The sequence below is a fragment of the Silene latifolia genome, chromosome X (genome assembly GCF_048544455.1).
Source record: "Silene latifolia isolate original U9 population chromosome X, ASM4854445v1, whole genome shotgun sequence".
Taxonomy (NCBI): domain Eukaryota; kingdom Viridiplantae; phylum Streptophyta; class Magnoliopsida; order Caryophyllales; family Caryophyllaceae; genus Silene; species Silene latifolia.
In genome coordinates, this window is record NC_133537.1 from 321493865 (window position 1) to 321518000 (window position 24136).

At 33.3% G+C, this 24136-nt stretch overlaps 3 protein-coding genes across 6 annotated transcripts; 2 read left to right on the forward strand and 1 right to left on the reverse strand.

The window, feature by feature from the left end:
- The first annotated feature begins 569 nt into the window (after positions 1–569).
- LOC141617975 (oxysterol-binding protein-related protein 1B-like) lies at positions 570–2918 on the forward strand. Of its 4 annotated transcripts, none has more exons than XR_012531265.1 (4): positions 570–1070; positions 1517–1638; positions 1831–1998; positions 2137–2918. XR_012531265.1 is itself a non-coding variant. In XM_074435103.1 (4 exons), the coding sequence occupies exons 2-4, from the start codon at positions 1495–1497 to the stop codon at positions 2638–2640; spliced, it is 816 nt and encodes a 271-aa protein (XP_074291204.1). In that variant the 5' UTR covers positions 570–1070; positions 1483–1494; the 3' UTR covers positions 2641–2918. The 4 variants fall into 4 exon arrangements, 2 of the variants coding, with proteins under 2 accessions (XP_074291204.1, XP_074291205.1); XR_012531266.1 differs by having other exon boundaries at positions 1532–1638; positions 2137–2917; XM_074435103.1 differs by having other exon boundaries at positions 1483–1638.
- A 2113-nt stretch (positions 2919–5031) lies between these two features.
- Positions 5032–7207, reverse strand: LOC141620681 (uncharacterized). The gene is made up of 3 exons (XM_074437489.1): positions 7096–7207; positions 6529–6947; positions 5032–5085 (listed from the first exon to the last, which is right to left on the reverse strand). Exons 1-3 carry the CDS (start codon positions 7205–7207, stop codon positions 5032–5034), a joined length of 585 nt encoding a protein of 194 aa, XP_074293590.1.
- Positions 7208–21480: 14273 nt separating this feature from the next.
- On the forward strand, positions 21481–23763 carry LOC141620682 (protein FAR1-RELATED SEQUENCE 5-like). Its single transcript, XM_074437490.1, has 5 exons — positions 21481–22186; positions 22287–22342; positions 22536–22830; positions 22873–23180; positions 23728–23763. The coding sequence occupies exons 1-5, from the start codon at positions 21481–21483 to the stop codon at positions 23761–23763; spliced, it is 1401 nt and encodes a 466-aa protein (XP_074293591.1).
- The last annotated feature ends 373 nt before the right edge of the window (positions 23764–24136 follow it).

Consider the following 24136-nt stretch of genomic DNA (forward strand, 5'->3'; position numbering starts at 1 on the left):
AACCCCGAGTTTGGTGACCCAAATGACAATCACATAGGCATCAACTTGGGCAGCATCATATCCACTATCATCAATCAACAAGAAATACTCCGTACAAATTAAATTGATGAATATAAACCCTAATTCGACTAATTTAATTGATGAATCGTAAAATTAAAAGACATAAAAAATAAACCCTAATTTCACTAAAATAAAAATCAATTTCAAGTCTTTACCTCGACGAATCCACATACTGCTTCCATTGATGAAGAAAGCATGACAAAGTTGAATTCCCAAAGTCTGGATTGTGATCGAAGAGAGAAAGGAAAAGATTCATAGCTGCGAAGTCGCAAGATTGATGTTCGAGCATAGAGATAAAAAATGTACTGTGAGGTTTGGAGAGAGAGAGAAGAAAATGTGAATGAAAAATGTAAAATGCCGGGTTTGGAAGGTTTGGGTTTGGCTGATCTAACGGTTCTAGGTGGTTCTCATGGTTCTCATTATATTAGTGGTTCTCACCGGATCCCGACCCTATATATATATATATATATATATATATAGGATCCGGTGAGAACGATTATTCGGTGAGAACGGTGAGAACGAACTAACTACCACTTTTATTAAACACTACGACATACAAACCCCATTGTAAACCAAAATCCCATTCATCCCCATCTACCCCATTACCAGAATCCGGCGACCACCACCATCGCCGACACCGAGCTCCGGCACAGACCGCCGTTGTTAAGACGTTGGCAGAGACCACCACCGTCGTCGTCCCTATCTCGCATCTCTCCTCTCCTTTATTCCGCACCCAAATCACCGACAGTGTTTGATCGGGAATGACAGAGTCGCCGGTCGTGATCCTTTTGCCGTCGATAGAAGCAGATGAAGATTGGGGATGAGAGAAGTTCACCACGACGGCACGAATCCCCAAAATTTCGGATTCTTAAATCACAGACCCTGATTCTCCTTCCTTTGATTTTGAAATCTGCCAATCAACTATCCAATATGAACTCCTTACCTTAGCCGGTTCCCACCGATATTACTCGCCGGAAAATAAAACTAAAAAGTGAATTTCAAGGAATGAGGTATTGTACTGTATACTGTATGTAGTAGTAGTAAGGCTAACTTCCAATTCATGTTGAGAGTAGCATGTATAATTCCAAGGAATGAGGTATTGTACTGTATACTGTATACCGTATGTAGTAGTAGTAGTTAGTAGTAAGTAGAGACATTAGGGATTCCAAGGAATGAGGTAGTGATATCATAGTTGGACGCTTTAACATTCATACTGGACTTCTGTGATTTAATTTGCATTCGACAGTTTACATTTGTGTATCAAGGTTTTAGCTAGCCCAATCTCTCAAGTGTTGATCCTAACTTTGAATACTAATCCCACGTTTAATTAATGATGAAAGGGTGAATGAGATATTTCGTTATTATTTCTAGTACAGTCGAATAAGTAATCACAATTTTATTGTTATTTGTTTTTGCTTTCAGGGGAACAGTTTCATGAGAATTGTAAATGTTGCAGCTTTTGCTGTTTCAGGTTATGCATTGACTGAGGGACGGCTCTGTAAACCATTTAATCCTTTGCTAGGAGAAACTTATGAGGCAGATTATCCTGAGAAAGGGTTTCGATTTTTCTCTGAAAAGGTAGATTCTGTTACTTATAAAAATCATGCATTGCTACATTTGATGGTTTACAAGTCCGACTAAGTTTTTTATAACGCATGTCAGTAAAAGAAGTGATACTCTGCAGATGGTGTTCTGTTTTCCAGGGTGCTAATTTCTGGAGTCTCGGCTTCGTTTAGAGGACGTTTTCTAATATTCTATACTTTGTTACAGGTCAGTCACCATCCGACTCTCGTTGCCTGTCATTGTGAAGGCAGGGGGTGGAACTTCTGGGCAGACAGCAACATCAAGAGTAGATTCTGGGGTCAATCAATTCAACTTGACCCAGTTGGACTTCTGACACTTCAGTTCGATGACGGAGAAATATTCCAGTGGAGCAAGGTGCTGTCTGTGATGTTCATGATTTTGCAAATGTTCTGCTCTAATCTGATTAGTTTACTATCTTCTTATATCTGTATGAACTGTATCCGTCATGTTCTGGGAAAGAGATTTATTTATGTGCTTGCTTGATGGTTTCAGGTGACAACAAGCATCCATAACCTAATCATCGGTAAACTATACTGTGATCATCATGGAACTATGTCCATACGTGGCAACCGCCAATACTCTTGTACACTTAAATTCAAAGGGCCATCCTTTCTCGACCGGAACCCTAATCAATTCAGTTCCCTTATCCAGTTATCCTTCACTGGAACATTTCTCCTTTTCTCGGGGTCTGATGATGGGCACATACACATGTATGACGCCGAAGGAAAGAGCTTGATCGGGTCTTTGTCGGGCCACTCAAGCTGGGTTCTGAGCGTGGATGCAAGCCCGGATGGAGCTGCTATTGCAAGTGGGTCAAGTGATAAATCGGTGAAGCTGTGGGACCTTGGCATGCGAGCCGCTGTACAGAGCATGACAAACCATACTGACATGGTTTGGCGTGTTGCATTTCGGTCTCTTGGTGGGACTGGATTACGAGCCGGCAGACTCGCAAGTGTTGCAGATTATAAAAGCATCTCACTATATGATTACTCTTAAACTTGGTTATTTCTTCAATAGAATGATTTTCAAAAATTTGTGTTTTTGTTTTGGGATCTGTTTATTTGACCATCTTATGGCATTGTTTATTTTAAAAAAGCTTATTGATTGGAGCTTGCTTGAACCCGTTGATTATGTGGTTCTCCAATTATCTAAGTGCGGATGGGTAAGGCTGTATATGTTTGAGATGTATAGTAGTGTGCAAATGCCCTTTATAAAGTGTATCTAGAATTCTTGAAAAAAACGTACCTAGGAGTGTCTAAAGTGTGTATAAGATTTGGTAAAAAAAAAAAAAAAAAAAAAAAAAAAAAAATTGTATCTACTATGGAAAAAAATTGTATCTGCATCGTCATAAAGTGTGTATAGAATTTATGTAAATAACGTACGTATAAATGTATAATATTGTAAAGTGTATTTGGATTTACCCAAAAAAAGAGGCGTATTTGACATGTATTTTAATGTATCTAGTAGCTGTAAAAAAAAGGAAAAAAAATGTATTTGTATTGTTATAAAGTGTATCTAGAATTCTTGAAACAAGCGTACCTAGGAGTGTCTAAAGTGTATCTACGATTTGGTGAAAAAAAAAGCGTACCTATAAAAAATGTATCTGTATTGTTATAAAGTGTATCTAGAATTCTTGAAAAAACGTACCTAGGAGTGTCTAAAGTGTATATAAGATTTGGTAAAAAAAAAATGTATCTACATTCTTAAAATGCGTATATAGAATTTTGGTAAAAAAGTGTACCTACTTTAGTTAAAAGTGTATATGAGAATTGGTAAAAAAAAAAAAAAGAAAAAAAAAAGTGTATCTACATCCTTAAAATGCGTATATAGAATTTTGGTAAAAAGTGTACCTACTTTAGTTAAAAGTGTATATGAGATTTGGTAAAAAAAAAAAATTAAAAAAAAAATTAAAAAAAAAAATAAATAAAAAGTGCACCTTATATATATATATTTTAATTTATCTAGTGCGTTCTCACCGTTCTCATTTTGAATGGTGATTCTCAGGATCCACATATATATATATATATATATATATATATATATATATATATATATATATATATATATATATATATATATATATATATATATATATATATATATATATATATATATAGGGTCGGGATCCGGTGAGAACCACTAATATAATGAGAACCATGAGAACCACTTAGAACCGTTAGATCAGCCAAACCCAAACCTTCCAAACCCGTCATTTTACATTTTTCATTCTCACGTTTTCTTCTCTCTCTCTTCAAACCTCACAGTACATTTTTTATCTCTATGCTCGAACATCAATCTTGCGACTTCGCAGCTATGAATCTTTTCCTTTCTCTCTTCGATCACAATCCAGACTTTGTGAATTCAACTTTCTCATCCTTTCTTCATCAATGGAAGCAGTATGTGGATTCGTCGAGGTAAAGACTTGAAATTGATTTTTATTTTAGTGAAATTAGGGTTTATTTTTTATGTCTTTTAATTTTACGATTCATCAATTAAATTAGTCGAATTAGGGTTTATATTCATCAATTTAATTTGTACGGAGTATTTCTTGTTGATTGATGATAATTAGCTTTTATATTCATCAATTTCGATGACGATAATTCATCGCCGTCCTCTTATGGTTGTCGAATTATGGTGTTATGATTGAATTCTAATTTTATATCATATTCTGAACTTAAAACTGGCTAATGTGAAGTGATTTTCTACCTTGATTTCCTCCTACAATATGGGTTCTGTGAATGGTTATTGAAATCTTAGTTGTGCTCAATTACTTTCGAAGAATGAATTGATATTACTGTATTAGTTCCTTGCAGAAGGAAGCATTGAACCAGTAACATTATTTGTGGAAGCTCAAGGGGTCTCAATTTGAAAGTTGAGTGATAGTTTGAGCTTAAACTAAAAGTTTTGTTCTTTGAACCGAGCTATGTTTGCGCAACATCTTTGTTTTCTTGAATTTGTAGGAGTTCAATTATGAGAGTATACCAAGGGATGTGTTCAATAAGCTCTTATAACCAACCACACATAGTTGCTCTTCTATCCTAGTTTGCTTGCATTTTCTTTGTATCAGAGAATTGCGTGTAGCCGTGTAATCTAGTCTTTTGGGCTCCGGTTTCGAACTGAGTATTGACTTCACAAACCTATGGGAAATTGGTCAAAACTCCCGAGAGCTTAACCGCAGATTTAAAACTGTCTCATTTGGTTATACGATTCGACCTTCATTCGAAGATTCTTAGGACCATATCTTTGAGCGGTTTGTGAACCATAAATCTTATCTAAAACTAACGAAAAGCTGGACCGAATGAGAGCCGCCTCCCTCTCTCAAGCAACGAAAGGAGCTTGGCATGCGAGTGAGTGGTAGAGGCAGGGAGTCAGGAACGACTGGTTCAGCTAACCTATAACTGGTTCAGCCGCCTTCTGATTATGGTTTTCTTCAACCTTTGCCTGCACTTTCACCGAGACTTAAAAAAAAGACTCGCCTTATCCTCATTAGTTTATAGACTTGATTATGGTTGAGAATTGTTGCTGAATTTTGATAAATAATTTGCTATTTGTTGTAGAACATTTGAAATGGACGACATATACCAAGGGTGTTAGTGCCATGTCAGTATCGCTTGTTCTCTACATTATGAATGTTTACGTTTTACTTATTTTGAAAGTCAATTAGCTCAAATGGAAGAGCATTGTGCAATGCACAAGATGTGGGTTCGACTCCCATATTGGCTATGAAATACCAAATCTTTCTTTTATTCTAAGAATGAAATAATGTAATTGGTAATCCTATTTCCACTTCTTATCAAGGATCTAAAGACAAAAAAAGATGAGGAAATTGGACACTTTTTCATGCATGTACAGGGTTGTTTAATGCACATAGGTTGCTTTTTCATGCATCTAATAGGCTATATGGGACTCGAACCCATACCTTTGTGCAAAATTTGCACATTGCTCTACCATTGAGCTAATAGCCTTTAAAATACGCTAAAAAAATACGAGTATCAAATAACGAGCGTATCATATGTTTATTGAACAAAGCAAATTCCCTTATTATCGGAACAAGTTTAATGCACATAGAACCTTATTTCATGCATATAAAACCCTATTTCATGCACATAGAACCTTATTTTATGCACATAGAATTAAAATTAATGTCTTTACCCAACAAGAATTAGTATCATAAGATAACAAACTGATGTTATTGAAGAACTTTTTAATGTACATAGAACCTTATTTCATGCACATAGAACTTTATGTCATGCACATAACACCTTATTTCATGCCCATTTAATACTTATTCCATGCACATAGAACATTATTTCATCCACATAGAACCTTATTTCATGCACATATAAGGTTAAAATGCAAATGCTTGATATTGAAATTAGAACTCCTAGTACAATGTTGTTAGCCCAGACGACAACAGCTTCACGGGTGAAATACTGATAGAACTGGGTAATTGCAGAAACTTAGTTTGGCTTGATTTGAAGACTAATAATCTCACTGGTGAAGTCCAGCCTCGGCGACAGGGACAAATTCCAGATTCATTTTCAAATCTCTCATTTTTGGTGGAGATTGGTTTGTCTTTCTCTACACATGGTAAGGGTAGAGTACATTTAATCTCCTTTCCTAACCATAGGCAGGAGACTTTGCATCGAGAGTATTGGTCATGTAAAAAAATAAGCAAAACAGTTACAAAGGGGGGGAGGGGGACAAAGCATGGATCTATCCAATTGTGAATTACTTTATTAAAGGTCTCGCATGCCAAAAGAAGATATCTTAGCTGAATGATAAGAAAACCCCTGATAGCACAATCCTCAACAACTGCTCATAAATATATATTGAAAATTAGTCAATTACAACATATAAGCACCAGAAAAATAAAGCACAAACCTGTGGCACCCATGCTCTGATACTACGATCCCATTTGTACAAAGTCCCATCATCATCAATGAATTCTTGTTCTCCTTCAGGGGGTGTTGATGGTCTATCATGCTCAAAGCCCTCCAATTGACTTGATGCAGTGCCATTTTTTAGCAATTCGGCTTCAGCCTCGACCTTCTTCACTTCATTTTGCCATTTCTCAAACTCATCATCATTGCTTACTGGAGCTGTACCAGATTCAGAATATGTAGAAACTGTCTCCTGTGGACAAACATTCGATTGTTCTTTATGTCCTGAAGACAAAGATTGAGTTTTATCCCCATATACTTCAGCCATTAACTCAGGAACTGAAGAAAGTTGCTGCCACTCAGATCTTCCTTCGCTCCATACAAAGGTACTCTCTGGCAGGTATCCATTTAAATAATGTTCTGCCAAAGTGAAATAAATATGTAAGTACATTTTATAAAGTGTGATACAAACAGAGATGATTTCACATAAACGTCTACCACTGCCATTGCAAGCAATAAACCAAAAGTGAAAAGAATCGAAAAGGAGATGATTAATGATTAATCTCACCACGCAACTCTGATATTGTGTATGGCCCAATCTGCTGCTGATTTGCATCCAGGATATACCATCCAACTTCCGTATAAGCTTCGTTATTCGTTTGCACAGGTTGGCTCGTCATGTTCTATATGAGGCAGAAGTCTCTAGCAACTAAGCCACTATGAGTCTCAGACAGTTACACCAAATGGCGAACTGATTCTAGTTCAGAAATATAGCTAAATTTTTATATGAGGCAGCATGATCTTCACAATAGATATACCACTGTTCTTATCTCTATCCATTATTTTGCAGGAAAATATCACTTTACGAACATTCAAGATCTCAGGAAATCGATCACCAAAGTCTACTACAATATGATTTATATGCATCTCTTTTTATTCTATATTCATTGTAGAGTTAAAGCTAAATTGTACTATGAAAAGAGCCCAATGACCTCAACAAATAAGTACTGATGACTACCTAACTTTATAATTTCCAAAAGAAATGGCATTAAATACTTTAGAAACACAAACAAAGATGTGGAACCTTATTGAAATAGAATTGAAATGTCAGAATCATGAGTGGAATTTAGAAAGACAAATTTAGGGTTATGATTCTAAATAAATTAAAATTAGCAAGGAACACAAGAAATTATAGTGATCGATCACTAATTAAGTACATAAAATGAAGAAATTAATAGGAAATTAGCGTGCAGATAACTTGAATCGAGCAAATCAACGAAAACAAACAAAGCAAATTCAAAAGAGTAATACAACCTTAATCAACTAATTGAATCATAAAAACTGAGGAACAAGAAAAAAATTGGGGGAATTGAGGAATTACCTAATTGTAATCTACTCTAAATCAGAAAAATCGATGATGAAATCAGCTGAGAACGAAGAAGGAAGCATAATTGAAGTCGGATGTACGAAGTAATTTGGTCGAAATCACAATAATGGCGCTCGAAATTAACGAAATTGAAGAAGGAAGGATGAACATAAGTTAACGCAGAATAGAGTGTGTGATGAAGGAGGAGAGAGAAAGTCGAAGAACGAAAAGAGAAAAGGAGTAAAAAACTTGATTATGTTTATTCTCAGCCCTTGGAGAGTTCAAAGTAAGTTTAATCTCAGCCCTTAAAAGAGGTTCTCATAGTTCTCATTATCTTGATGGTTCTCACAGGATCCCAAATCTATATATATATATATATATATATATATATATATATATATATATATATATATATATATATATATTGGTCTTTGTAAAAAGATCCGTTTAACTTGGTATCAGAGCCATGGAAGTATATATAATTTAGGATAGTTAAGTCATAATTCAACATTTTCACATCTTATGAGTTTACGCGTACTTAATACGGGTAAGTCTACTGTGAAAAACAGTATGACTGAAGAGGTTGAATATCCTCAGAATTTAGAGTTGCTAAACAAATGGACAATTCCAGAAGTTAGCAAAAGAACTATTTATAATTATGGGTTTTTTGAATATATAGGGTTAAAACACAGAGTTAAAACCACAGAGGAATCTATTTCTCTAAATAATGAAGAAATGTATCTTCAACTTTTAAACAATAGTGACTTAGAACCACTAAGAAAATCTAAGCACCAATTTATTCATATTGGTTTAGTCCAAGTGGCTTTTAAACCACTAACTCTGGAAGGATTACCAGAAAGCTTTATTGCCGCCTTAAGAGATGGCAGAAATTTGAATTGGCAAAAGTCAATTATTGGAGTTGTTAAATCCAGTCTGGCTCATGGTCCAGTATATTTTGACGTTTACCCAAATTTACAATTATCTTTAACAGATGCTAATATATTAGATGCTTTAACTTTGAATGTTAAAACTCATGGTTACAATTATGCTAAAGGATCTGAATTAATTTGTATTTGCTACAGGATTTATTATAAACCTTTATATACTTTAAATCCTCACTGTAGATTAGCTGATAAAGCTATAAATGAGACTATTATTATCGAGACTAATTGTAACAGATCTAATATCACTACTAGAAAAGCTATTAAATGGGAAGAAATATCTTTCCCTGAGAATTGGACTATTACCCAGGCTATGCCTCCTCAACCTATTATGGAAACTAATTTACTTGATGTACAGCAAACTCCTGAAGGAACTGTTACTTTAAATTTTGGCAATAACCATACTAGACCGAGAAGTAGTACTTCAAAAATGACTAGATCTTTTTCTAATAGGACTTTTATTTCAGCCCTTGATCAAAATTTAGATATGCCTAGTACATCTAGGTGTTCAACTTCTCAATTAAGAGATGAAGATTTTATTGAAACAGATGAAGATGTTTTAAGAATGCATTCTGATAAAATTTTAAGACGACATTCTAAAAAAGAAGCGGACACATTGTCCCAAATAAGTTATACTGATGATTAAGAAGGCCTTACAAGATTTTTCTCCTGGTTCAATAACCAGAAAATTAATTAGTAATGAATTTCAATCTCCTATTTGGGAAAAATTTAGAAATTGGTTTTTTCATAATTTTGATGAAAAACAACAAGACATCTTGCAAGATGAGTTTTATGAATACGCAAATCAAGTAAATGCGAGTTATTTATTTTGTCCCTTGGTATTGTTCAACTTATTTATATAATCATTTAACTATTCTTGAAAGAAATTTTGAACTTCTCAATGGTAATGAAGTTAAGGGAGTTTATCCTCCTCTTAAGAAATTTAAATTAGATGGGTGTTCTTACATGCCCCTTTCAAAAATTTATGAAGACGGAATTATTACCACGACTACTAAACATTTAAATTATTTAAGTGAACAAAATAATTATGCTAATCTATCTTTAAAAATTCTTGGTGAACATGTTACAGATTTACACCATAAGGCTAATAAAGTCATAAATCTTCTTAATCAAGTCATTCAAAATACCAAGACTGAAGACCCTTCTTCTTCTTCGCAAGAAATAACTCCTATTATCAAAAATCCTCCTGAAATAAAGAATTTTAAATTTTTATCTGACATTAAAAACGAGCAACTTATAAGTCAGTTGGCTGATAAGGTTGCAAATTTAAAATTGCAAACTCTAAATGAAGAAATCAATCCGAATTTCAAAGATGATTTGAATGTTGTTTCAAAAAATAAATGGGGTCAAAAACCTATTAATACTCTATATTATAATAGAAGACCTTCACCTGTTGATATTGGGCGGGGAAGAAAATCTTGAGATTATTGGACATAGTTATAGTGGATCTCATATCTATGAATGGAATATAGATTATTTCTTTGAAAAACAAATTCATAACCATTGTCATAGAATGCTTATGTATTCTCAAGTTTGTAAAAATGCTAATAATAGTGATTCCACTGTTGCTAAAATGATAGCATCGGGATTCACCTGGTCAACTTAAAGGATGGTGGGATAATTACCTCACTAATGAACAAAAAACAGCTATTATTACTAATACGGAAATTAAAGATGAAGTGCCTACAGAAACTGCGGTTTACACTTTACTTGTCAATATACTTGATCATTTTACTGGTCAATTGGGGAATAATTATGATTCCACAAGAACTCTTTTACAAAATTTTAGATGTAAAACTTTAAGCGATTTTAGGTGGTACAAAGACACCTTCCTTAGCAGAGTCATGCTTTTACCGGAATGCAATAGCTCTCATTGGAAAGGTAAATTTATTGATGGTTTACCACACTTATTTTTGAAAGAATTAGAAAAATTCTTCGTGGAGAAAATCCTTCTATTAATTACGAAAAATATAATTATGGTCAACTTATTAAAGCTTGTACATTTGAAGGAATAAACCTTTGTAATGAGATTAAATTAAACCAAAGACTCAAACATCGAACATTATTGAAAGAAACCAATTAGGTGAATTTTGTGAACAATTTGGTATGGATATGCCTTCTACTTCTCGTAGAAAACAAAACAAAAGTAATGATAGAATCTATTCTCCTAGATATAAAAAGAAAAGATATTCTAAAGCGAAACTTGAAGAAAAAACTTATCGGAAAAATCAGAGAAAATTCCATAAAAAGCATTATAGGAAAAAGGGTTATATACCTTCAAAAGAAATAAGGTGTTTTAAATGCAATAAAAAGGGTCATATGGCAAACAATTGCTGGACCCAAAAACAAATTAATAATCTTGATATAGATGATGATCTTAAAGACAAGATTTCAAAATTATTTCTTAATGAACCAGATCTACAGAGTGAAACAGAAACTATGTCTGATAATTCTAGTAGTTCTAGTAATAATTTAAAAATCCTTAAAAATGATTCTTTTTACACAGACAGTAGTTCTGCAACTACTAATTCAGAATGTGAACCCTGTGGACAGGGAAAAGCTTGTATTAATCCCAAAAGAGATGAATTCTTTAACCTTTTATCCAATTTTCAAGATGCCAATTTACAGGTTCTCACCAATAATGATTGGTTGGATGTTTTAAAAGCCATCCCAAGTGCTGATTTAAGATCACAAATTATTGAAAATATACCTAGCACTTCTTATAATAATTTTGATTATAAAAAACAGAGTTTTACAGAAGAAAAACCTTATTCTTTAAATGAAGTTTATAAACGTCTTCAAAATAAAAATACAACTTCTAGTCCTTCTTCTTTACAAGATATTTTGAAAGAGATGGATAATTTAAAATCTGAGATTAAACTTCTAAAAATTGAAGAACAAAGAAATGATACAAGAATTTCTAATCTTGAACAACTTTTTATTTTTCAAAATGATTTGCTAATTAATGATCAAGAAGATAATGGCAAAAAAGATGATAACCATGAGATTCCTATTCTTAACCCTGATGGTAAGGATCAAGCTATGCAACTTGTTGATACTCTCCCAAAGCTTGAGAAAAATAAAAAATTTCTCCAAACTATAAATATGGTTGCTGGACAAAAATGGTATGTTAAGATTCTTCTTAGAATTAATAATCAATTTTCTAAAGAATTTATTGCTTTAATTGATACTGGAGCAGATTTAAATGTTATACAAGAAGGAGAAATTGACTCCAGGTATTTTGTCAAAACTACTCATAGTTTATCTCAAGCAGGAGGAGATAAATTAGATATTAAATTTAAACTCCCAAAAGCTGATATATGTGTTAATAACACCTGCATTCCTTTAAGCTTTCTTTTAGTCAAAAATAAACTTTCAGTTCCTATTATTCTTGGAACACCTTTTATAACAAAAATTTATCCTTTTACTGCAAATAATAAGAATTTAACTGCAAATTATCAAGGAAAAACTATTACTTTCAGTTTCATCATGAAACCTTTTATGAAAGCTATAAATGAGATTTATGATAGAATTTCTTTAAAAGAAAATCAATTAAGTTTTTTAAAACATGAAGTTAACATTTTGACTATAGATCAAAAACTTAATAATCCTAGATTAAAACAAAAAATTATTGATATTGAAAACCAATTTTCTTTATCTATTTGCAATGACCATCCTAATGCTTTTTGGAACAGAAAAAAGCATATAGTAAATCTTCCTTATGAAGAAGATTTCAGGGAAGATAATGTTCCTACTAAGGCTAGGCCTTGTCAAATGAATTCAGAATATTTAGAATTTTGCAAAAAAGAAATAAGTTCTCTTTTAGAGAAAAAGCTTATTGGACCATCCAAATCACCATGGTCTTGCATGACTTTTATGTTAACAAAAATCTTTGAAAAGGAACGAGGAGTTCTAGATTAGTCATTAATTATAAACCTTTAAATAAGGTCTTAAAATGGATTAGATATCCAATACCTAATAAAAAGGATTTATTAGACCGTTTGTATAAAGCTCTAATTTTTTCTAAATTTGATTTAAAATCTGGTTATTAGCGATTCAAATTGACCAATGAGACAGAGATACAAAACTGCTTTTAATGTTCCTTTTGGACAATATGAATGGCATGTTATGCCTTTTGGTTTAAAAAATGCTCCATCGAATTTGAAAATTATGAATGATATTTTTAACAATTATAGTCATTTTATCATAGTTTATATTGATGACATTCTCATTTTCTCTATGAATATAGAAGAACATTTTAAACATTTAGATATTTTCAAAAAAATTGTCATATCTAATGGTTTAGTAATTTCTAAAACTAAAATGTCTCTATTTCGGACTAAAGTCGATTTTTAGGTCATAATATTGAGAAAGGCCAAATTATTCCTATTAATAGAAGTATTGAATTTGGGTCTAAATTCCCAGATGAAATCATTGACAAAACTCAACTTCAAAGATTCTTAGGAAGTTTGAATTATATTTCACCCTATTATGATGACTTGGCAAAAGATACTGGCTATTTTATATGACGGGTTGAAGAAAAATCCTGTGCTTGGTCTAATGATCACACTAGAATTTTGTCGGGAAAATTAAGAGTAAAGTTATATCTTTACCATGCCTTAGTTTGGCAAACCCTCATTAGGAAAAAATAGTAGAAAGCGATGCTTCGGACATTGGTTATGGAGGGATTCTTAAACAAATAGATCCTAATAATAAAAAGGAATTTTTAGTCCGTTTTTATTCAGGAAAATGGAATTCTGCACAATCTAATTATGCAACGGTTGCTAAAGAAGTTTTAGCCATAGTCAGATGTGTTTTAAAATTTCAAAATGATTTATATAACCAAAAATTTACAATAAGAACTGATTGTAGTTCTGCGAAATTTATGTTTCAAAAAGATTTTAAACATGATGTTTCCAAACAAATGTTTGCAAGGTGGCAAGCTCATTTAGCCCCTTTTGATTTTGAAATACATTATAAAAAAGGATCTGATAATCATCTCCCTGATTTTTTAACAAGGGAGTATTTAACTCTATAAGAGTTTGTTAATTGTTTCAGGAATGGAGTTTGGTCGAGGCCGTGGTCGTGGCCGCTTTTCTTATCCTTCTAATAGAGGGAGAGAAAGACAATCATCCTCAATTATCAGATATGGGAATACCCATAACACAGGACAATTATCCTCAATTATTGGATATGGGAATAACCCAGGACAATCATCCGAAATTATCAAAACTGGGAATAACCCAGGACCAGGATCATCATCTGGTTATATAAGACCAAATAATATTTTGGCACAATATGGTGGAAAAAGGCTAATAGCCAAAAATTTATGTGATAATATCACGAAAGAAGATTATGATGAATTCCAAATATGGAAACAAAAAGAACTTAATATAAGTTCTCCATCTTTCAAAAAAATTATGAAAGATTCTCTTGATGAAAAAGAGAAAATGGTGAAATCACCAGAAGAGAAGGAGATTATTATACTCCAGAATTCTGATAAAAAATGGGAAGACAATCCCTGGTTATTATATAACCGCTATTTAACAAACAACCATTATCCTATGGAGACTTATAAAAGTCGGGGTTTTTATGAAGGAATCCTTTCTGAAAATGAGTGTAATTTTTCTCATTGGGAAGATCCAGGAAATTTCTGGAAATTTTCAAAAATTAATATCAAAAGGATAATATCCATAGAAGAATGGGGAATAACTCCATCTACTTCCAAAACTTTGATAAACAAAAATAATGTCAAAGTTGAATATAATTACTGGGATTATATCCAGGCATTTGATAAAGTTTTCTTATATGAAAACCCTACAAAAAGCCACACATGGCTAATAAAGATTTATCCGGAAGTTTTTGACCAAAATTTACCAAATTGGTTAATCAAATGGTGGCAATTTTATGGTACTAATGAAAACATTCTACCACCAATGTTTAAAAATCTTTATGACGAATGGAAAGAGTTGCTTCCCGAAACTGATCAGGATAATATTCCTGGAATTATTCAATTAAACTTCTTTATTGAATTTTCTATTCCCTGGATTTGGAAATTTATTCCCAAAACAAGTTATAATGATCTCAATTTATTTTGTTTAAAAAGAGAATCTTATTCTCGATTTTGGGATGCAATGATGAGACAAGATAAAGATACAAATGAGTTAAAATGTATTTACACTATCAATTTAATCCAAGACAAGATTGATAGTTTGATCATTTTCAATGCTGAAGAATCTGGTGAATTAGAAGAACACCAGCTATCTGGAGAATTATTTCAATCAGAAAATAAAACTGAAGCCGAAATTGTTAGCTATTATGCTAATTTGGCAAAAAAGGCTTTAGCCCAAAGACAAATGCATGAGGATAATAAATCCCAGACAAGTGATGTGTCAATGACAAAATCTACAGCATCCAATGGCAAAAATAAGTTTGAACTCCTTCAAGATGCTCAAGAAATGGAAGCGGAAATAGAGGTCCAGTTTTTAATCGAAGAAGAAATACTCAATAAAAAGGCCAAAGATGCCAAAGACAAAGGAAAAGCAGTGGAATAAAAGCCACTTTAATTGAAGACGCATGCAATGATACAGTTTTTCGCACTAATAAAGTGCAATAGTGAAAAAACACTAATAAAGTGTATTTGTACTATTCATAAATAGTTTTTATTTTTGCCTATATAAGAAGGCATTTGGTGTAGTTTAGAGGCAGGCTTCTCCTACCCTCTCTCTTAGCTCTCTCTCTCTCTCCCCATTGTAAATCTTCTTTCTTATTAATAAAATCTCGTCAACCGTTAGTCTTCTATACTGAGCACAATCTAAGTTTGTAAGTTTTCTTGTTTTTATTTTTATTGTTTTAAATTTATTTTAATTTACTCTAAAGGATGGGCCTAATAGGCTAAATCCTTTGTTGAATTATGACGACACTTGATTAAGTTATATATTAAACCATGGATGTGTTATTATTTTAAGATGGTTTTATTACCTATCAACATAAAATAAGAAGGTTTAGTGAGGGTACGCATATTGTTCAAACTGAATTGATAACTGCGGAAGGAGAGGCACCGTTTTGCCGTTATGCCGTGGATAGGCGCTAGGCGTTTTTTGTCATCTCCGTACAGTTACCAGTTCAGATTAAACAATTTCGTGGTAATATCCCAATCACTTATAATGAGCACTTGGGTGTGCGTCCTCGTTCTTATACTATGTTGGTACTGTAAAAAGATCCGTTTAACTTGATATATATATATATATATATATATATATATATATACAGCAAGGATCCGGTGAGTCCGGAGTTTTAAATGAGTCCGTCCTACAATTATAGACCGTAGGATCTAATAGATTAGACGCGCCAGATTGCGCCACGTCGCCCCTGTTATTTCATACCCCACGACGAAATCGCCTCCTTCCCCTTCATTCATCATTTCACTTTCTCTCTCCTGTTGCCCATCAAATCTCCATCGTAATAACAGTAATCAATTTCTTTTTCTCTTTATTGTTTTTCATCATTTATTTTCAAACAAACTGAACATCATCACTCGAAAATCAATAATTGAAGTGTCTACAAATTCTGTTACTTGTATTATTTATGAAACTCCAAAATCAAAGAGTTGAAGGTTTGAATTTACAGCAAGTATGGTAACATTCCTTAAATTTAATCACTATGTAATCCTTTTGATATTCTGAAAATTAGTACATGATGCCTTACTATTTCGGTAGATGTACGTTTGAATTGTTTGATTGAAATTCCATTTTTGATTGATTTCTTATGAATCAGGTTTCCTATATTATAAGTTGAGTAGTGATTGTTATCTAGCATATAATCCCTCGAAAACAGGTATTAGTGTCTCTCTTCCTTACTTTTTATAAAAATGAAGTCAGAAATCGATATCGTAGAACTATTAGTCTTATGCTCGACGAATTTCACGATCTAAGTAAATTTTAGTTAAATTTTAATTTTATTTGTCCTTTTAACGATTTTAATTTGTTTTTCATAATATTTAGTATATAAGATCATAGATCCAAGATGTTTGATGATATTTCAGCATAAAATATCTCAAACTCAACTTAACAAACTTCTAATTTTAAGTTTCAATTGAAATCAAGAGCAGTTTCACATTTGTCGCAAGTTTGTTATTCTAACACAAATTTACTGTTATTGTAAACCTTACTATAATGTATATAATATATTTGAGCTGTCATCGTAACACATATTTGTTACTACCATTGTAACACAATATCTGTCTGTGAAAACCCATAAGTATTGTCACCATAACATACATGAGTTGTCATTGTAACATAGATGAGCCGTTACTATAACACACATTTTTTCCATCATTGTAGCACATATAGTGGTTATTCTAATGATTTACGGGTGTTACTCTAATGACTTAAGGGTGTTATTTTCAGCTTAAAGTTGTTATTTTCATTATAAATTGCGTTATTCGAACTTTGTAAATTAGTTTTGTGGTTATAGTAATACATACTCCGTATATCATTGAAGGCTATTAGCTTAATGGAAGAGCATTGTGCAATTTTGTACAAAGACGTGGGTTCGAGTCCCTCATAGCCTATTTTAAATTGTGACTTTTTAAGGTAGCTAGTGAAACTCTATTGAGTAATGACTAATGAGTAGTACTTCTACACTAAGTGAGTGTGACAGTATAGAGTAGTTAGTGTTACTACATTCATAGAAAAGCTAGTGGTACTTTATAAAAAAAAAAAATAGTGCGTCTATAGAAATGTTGATGCCAAGTTGGCCTCTCTTAAGACGGTATATCCGTCGTCTTAAGGCTAAAACGGGTCAAATAACATCTCAGTTACTTAGATAACGCAATTGCTTTGCTAGTCTCTAGCTAGGAGCTCCGCTTTTCTCTTATCCCTTCTATTTGACCCGTCTTAAGTTTAAGACGGATATGCCTTTCTTAAACAATAATTTGTGATACCGATGTTACTCCAAAAAATATCATTAACAACATCACCAACAGATAATTATGCTATGTGGGACTCGAACCCACACCTATGTGAATAAGTTCACATCGCTCTACCGTTGAGCTAATAGCATTTTAAGAAATTCATATTCACATTATTCATTGATGTATCTCATACTTCAAACACCATATTACATAGTACCTTCCCTTTGACATGCAACACAAGAGATACAAGTTTGGGTCTATCTTACTAGCCTTGACCAACCAAAAATTCAGGAATGCAATTTTGAGCATCAGTTACTATCAGTCTCACAAAAATTAAAGTGGTGTTACTCCACCACTCTCTAAAACAACCAATGTTATTTTTCATCTTCACACAACTAATATATGAAAATTATACCACTACGATCATTTCTACTGCAGCTATTATGGTAATGTATGATACACACGCATACAAAGTTGTTTATGTACTCACAAAGTCACAAGTCACAACCGCATTAGGAAATATTTACACCATTATTATAACACGATAAAATCATTACCGAAACACAATGAAACCTTTATTGTAACATGCTAATTCACTAACTACCTTAATTGTATCATGCTATTTCTAAACTGGTATCCACTATTGTAACACAATAACATCGTTATTGTAACACAACTACACAATCATAGTAACAATAATTAACCATTATTGTAATAATAGTTGAATCATCCATGAAACTGCATTTGTTTTACATATAAAAATCAAAACTAAATGCAAAAAATATAGTGGCAACTAGATTAGATAAAATTAACTTCTTACGAGTATTTGAAATTGTAGGCTGAATGCATCACCTTAAGAAATGTAATACTGAGTACTTTGATTTCATTCAAAATTTGTAGACAAAATGACACTAATATAGATATAGAATCATTGTAACATGGTTAAACCATTATAGTAACATAGTTATACCGTCACCATAACATATTTAAAAAGCACTTGGCTATGTTGTTCACCATTGAACTTTGTCCATGTGCACACGATTACGTCTTCCTCCATAGACAAATATGCAAAGCCACCAGATTATTAGGGAAAAAGCAAGCGAAATAAAAATATACCATTACACTATTATACCAACACTCCTATTATACCTAAATTTTGAAAGGTTGACGTGACCTAGTAATGTTCACTTTGCAAAAGTGAATCGCACTGTGATTGATAAAAAATGATGAAGAATGATAAAAAGTAAATCGCACAACACAAGTAATTACAAAGAGAATGAAGAAATTTAATTGAAACTTAAATTGAGAGACAATCACCAGAGAACTAGAATATTTTGTTACACATGATATACACAAACTCTAAAACACGATAAAGTTAGGGTTTGAACATTTACACTAATTGAAAGGAAAATTAGAAGTGCAAATAAAAAATTTAAGAAGAAAATTATGAGAAAACTTACCATATTAATGAATGAAACGAAATCGAATTGAAAATTTGAACCGTGCTTGAATGAAGAAAACAAAAAGAGGAATCAAAAATCTGCAACTGAAACTGCAATTAACAAAAAGATAGAACACTTGCGTAATTTGTAATCTAAATGAAAAATTGAATATTTGAGATAATTACCAGACAAATAATTAACACGGAGAAATGTACCGTAGAAAGTGACGACATATGTTTCCAGTAGGAGAGAGAAGGAGATGCGGAGAGAGAGGATGGAGAGGAAAAAATGAAAAGAGGGAAGAGAAAGTGACGAGGAACATATAAATTTATATCAGGTTGTTAAGTTACAATTTTACCCTTAAAGCTAAAGATTGATCCGAGCAGTTGATCTATTATAATCTGATGATCCAGATTGGTAGGACGGACTCACCCTAAGAAGCTAGACTCTCAAGATCCTAACTCTCTCTCTCTCTCTCTCTCTCTCTCTCTATATATATATATATATATATATATATATATATATATAGGAATGGGATCATGTGAGTATTAGTTATATATTTGAGGATTGAGGATTAATACTATGATAGGTATTTAGGGTAGAAACAAGGAAGGGCAAATCTGTAATTTAACACTCCCCTATATAAACCACGTTTTAGAACAAATACCGTTATTTCCTCTTTTTTCTTCTTCTCCCTTCAACTTCTCTCTCTACTGTAGCTTCTTCCTCCATTGTTGAGCTGGAAAACCCTAGAATTTAGGCGTCATCTCCGTTTTTCGTCGTCATTCTTCACAATTATCATATTATTCCAATTAGTTCGTTTGCTCAGGTACGTAATTGGCGTTTTTCGTCCCTAAATTTCGAATTCGTTGTAACATTACTCTGTTTGTTCTTGTTTCGTTTCTATAATTTGAATTTCATCTTCCTTTTGTTTGTTATTTTCAATTTAATTTTGTGTTTCCTCAAACTTTGTGACGTTTTTGTTGTATTTCCAGGTTTTTTGCTCATTCTTCACAATTATCATATTATTCCAATTATTTCCTTTGTTCAGTACGTAATTCTTTGTTTTTCGTCCTTATGTTTCGCCTTCGTTCTTATCTTACTCTGTTTGTTCTTCTTTTCGTTTATATGCTTTGAATTTCATCTTGATTTATTTGTTATTTTCAGTTTACTTTTGTGCTTCCTTAAAATTCGGTACGTTTTTGTTTGATTTCCAGATTTTCCTGCTCAAATCTCTGCGTATTCAATCCTCATTGCGATGTCTGGTATGTTATTCTTCTTAATTTTGTACTTTCAGCGTATTCTGAAATCTCTGTGTATTCTCTCTTTATTTTGTGCTTTCAGCTTTCAATCACATGTTCGTTATACTTTTGGTAAATATTTTTTGTTCATTGACGTTCTTATTTTGCTCAATATGTGATATTGTCTTCTACAATTTGGTGATATTGTTTTGTTGATCGTACCATTGTACAATGGTGATATTGTTTTCAACTTCATGTGTGATATTTGTTCCAGAGTACGTGATATTGTTTTCCTGGATATGTGATATTGTTCAGGCACTTGTGTGATATTGTTCCTGCAACATTCCTTGTGATATCGTTTTCCATCTCATGTGTGATATTTTTCCCAAACAACGTGATATTGTTTTCCTGGATATGTGATATTGTTCAGCCACTTGTGTGATTTTGATTTCGTCCATATCTTTAAGACTTTTTCTTGTTATTTTACATTTTACTTTTTCTTGGCAGATCCTACAAGTAATGTAACTTCTTCTTCCTGTAATGATCTTCATGTCTCTGCCATTACCTCTAAAGATAGTACTGATATTGTTGAGTCTTCACTTACTTCTACTGTTCTGATTGAACCACCTGATGCATCTAGTTCTACTCCACATGTTGAACAAAGATTACATTCCTTCTCGTGTGCATCAACTACTTTTGGACTCCACACCTGGTGGTAGTGAATTGTGGACAAGGAATGTTGCACCTGAGTTTAAACCTTATATTGGCCAGTTGTTTGGGACGTTGGCAGAAGCTATTAGTTTTTATGATGTGTATGCAGAAGCATGTGGTTTTGAACCTAGGAAGTCTTCTCAAAAAAAAGGTCTGCATTTACGGTGATGTGAAGTATAAATTTGTTGTTTTGCAACCGTGAAGGTTTTAGAGATCGTAAGAGGAAGGCTATTATTTTAGATAGTGGAAAGGAGTAGGCAACTCCCAGGCCTTTTGATATCAGGAACACTAAATTAACTAGGATTGGTTGTACTGCTATGATTGAGTTTCGCTATAATGGGGATGGTTATGTTGTTTTTCAGTTTCGTGAGTGGCATAATCACCGTCTTTGTTCACTTAGAAATCAACAGTTCCAAAAAAAACACAGGCACCTCCATCTTTACCATAAAAAGACAATTATTGATCATTCAAGGGTTAATCAAGGGCCAACAAGGGCATTTAGAAATGTCAAGGAATATGTAGATGGCTATGAGAATGTTGGAGCTCAACTGGTTGATTTTAAGAATTTTGGAAGGGATATCAAATGTTTCATAGGAGACCGGGATGCTCAACTGTTTGTTAACTATTTTGAGGATAAACGTGATACCAGTGAAGGTTTTTACTTTGCTTATGAGGTGGATTCTGGTAAATGCTTGGTTCGTGCGTTTTGGTGTGATGCAGAGTCTCGTAGAAACTACGCTTTGTTTGGTGATTACATTACTTACGATCCAACTTACAATACGAATAAGTATTGTATGCTTTTCACTCCTTTTATTGGCGTAGACCACCACAAAAGGTCGATTTACTTTTGCTTCGCCTTGCTATTTCATGAGGATGAAGATTCGTTCACGTGGGTCTTTCAAAAGTTCCTTGATGCTATGGGACAGCGAGAGCCACACCGTATAATAAGCGATCGGTGTCTTTGGAATAAAGCTGGGTTTGCGTCTTTGTTTTCAAACATGCTAAGCGCAGATATTGCATGTGGCATATTATGCAAAAGCTTGCGATAAGGTTGGGCTGTAATATCGAAAGAGACCGATTTTGTCGGCCGTTTGAATGCTATTGTTTGGGATCTTTGAGTTAGAACCTCTTGAATTTGAAGCAAAGTGGTGTCGGTTGGTCAATGAGCATAATCGGAAGGTAATTCTGGTTGTCAACCATGTTTAGAAAAAGGAGAAAATGGATCCCGGCTTATTTTCGTGATGTTCCTATGGGTTGTCTATTATGAACAACTCAACGTTCGAGAGTCGAATAATTTTTCAAGCGTTTTGAAAATGCACATGGTACACTTGTTGAATTCTTGATGCGGTTTCAAAGCGCCATTGATGTATAGCGCCATACTCAAAAACAACTTGATAGAGACGATGATTGTACTCTTCCACAATTAGCGACTTCTCTTAAGTTGGAAGCTCATGCTTCCAAGGTTTATACAAATCTTTGCTTTTGCAGATTTTCAAGTAGAAGCTTCGCTTCTATTTGTTCCCTTAGTGTTGGTGGCTTCACACCACCTGCAAACGGTGTAGAATTAATTGGTATTGCTGATGCCAGAACGCAGAAGACCTACCAAGTTGTCTACAATTCTCTCACGAATGACGCTGAATGTTCTTGCAAGCTGTTCAACAGGAAGGGTATTATTTGACACATTATCTGGGTTTACTCTGGAAAACAAGTACACACTTTACCCGATAAATACCTTCTTATGCAGTGGACCAAGAATGCACATAAGATCCCTCTTTATGGTCCACATGGTGAGTTAATTGAGGATTTTGATGCCACTGATTTACGAAAGATGGAAATGTGCAAGTTATGGTCAGAGTTCTACGCGACCATCAGTGTGCTCAAGAATGTGTCTACGAAGGATATCACTGATCTTGTTGACACACTTAAACAATTCAGGGTGAAACTCAATCCGCAATCAGAGTCAATGACCAAAGAGCAGGAGTTGGAGATGCTTCTTGGGTGCAATTCCTCAACTGAGGTGAGGATTCTACCACCTCGTCAGGCAAAGAACAAGGGTAGCGGCAAGCGAATGATCTCCAAAAAGCAACAATGCATAGCTAAAGCGGAGAAACCTAAAAGGCTTTGTCGTAATTGCAAACAAATGGCTCACCATGATAAACGAATCGTCCTAATGCTTTTGTACCGATGCCGACAATAAGGTATGTTCACTATGAAAAGTCTATGTATGAAACTTTTATATATATCTTTGTATGGTCATGAGTCAGAAACAAAATCACAGGTTATTTTAAATAATATCACCTCTTATACTAAACAGTATCACTATTTGACGATAACAGAATGTGATCTTAGTTGAGGATAACAGAATGTGTCAACACATATGTCTCAACTTTTTAAAATATTTTCCTGGTAATTTTAGAAACAATACCACACCTTATTATAAATAATATCACACCTTATTATAAATAATATCACACTTTGTAGTACACAGTATGACTGTTTGAGGATAACAGAATGTCACTCCTTATATAAACTAATATCACTGTTTCACCTTTTTGTATTTTCAGGGTAGTTCAGATGAGGATGATGCTGATGATGGTTGATTGGTCGAAGGAGTTTTTGTTGATGGCGCTCATTAATTATAGCAGCAGCAAATAGACGACATTCTTTGTGCCTAGTATATTAATATAGACCACAACATTCATTAAAGTATAGATTATACTTTATTTTATATAGAAAATACTCGTACTCGGAGAATATTTGATTATTTTAGTTGTCTCAGTTGTCTTGTTTTTGTATTTTGTGATACTGAGAAACAATATCACACCTTACATTTATATATTTCACATGTTACTCTAAACAGTATCACTACATCATAACTACAATATATGCCTTTTGCTTTAAGTTTTTCTCATCTTGTGTTTTGTGTTGTCAAAATATGGCAGTTCATAATATGCTTCTGCATTTTTCTATAAC

Excerpts from the sequence above, each read along its gene's own strand:
- LOC141617975 (XM_074435103.1), top strand. The coding sequence starts at position 1,495 with ATGAGAATTGTAAATGTTGCAGCTTTTGCTGTTTCAGGTTATGCATTG. Across the intron at positions 1,639-1,830 it reads TTCGATTTTTCTCTGAAAAG|GTCAGTCACCATCCGACTCT; the intron begins GTAGATTCTGTT and ends ACTTTGTTACAG. Across the intron at positions 1,999-2,136 it reads AAATATTCCAGTGGAGCAAG|GTGACAACAAGCATCCATAA; the intron begins GTGCTGTCTGTG and ends TGATGGTTTCAG.
- LOC141620681 (XM_074437489.1), bottom strand. The coding sequence starts at position 7,207 with ATGACGAGCCAACCTGTGCAAACGAATAACGAAGCTTATACGGAAGTT. Across the intron at positions 6,948-7,095 it reads CACAATATCAGAGTTGCGTG|AACATTATTTAAATGGATAC; the intron begins GTGAGATTAATC and ends TCACTTTGGCAG. Across the intron at positions 5,086-6,528 it reads TCAGAGCATGGGTGCCACAG|GCAAAGGTTGAAGAAAACCA; the intron begins GTTTGTGCTTTA and ends GTGAAAGTGCAG.
- LOC141620682 (XM_074437490.1), top strand. The coding sequence starts at position 21,481 with ATGATTGAGTTTCGCTATAATGGGGATGGTTATGTTGTTTTTCAGTTT. Across the intron at positions 22,343-22,535 it reads TCAATGAGCATAATCGGAAG|CGCCATACTCAAAAACAACT; the intron begins GTAATTCTGGTT and ends ATTGATGTATAG. Across the intron at positions 22,831-22,872 it reads CAAGCTGTTCAACAGGAAGG|TACACACTTTACCCGATAAA; the intron begins GTATTATTTGAC and ends CTGGAAAACAAG.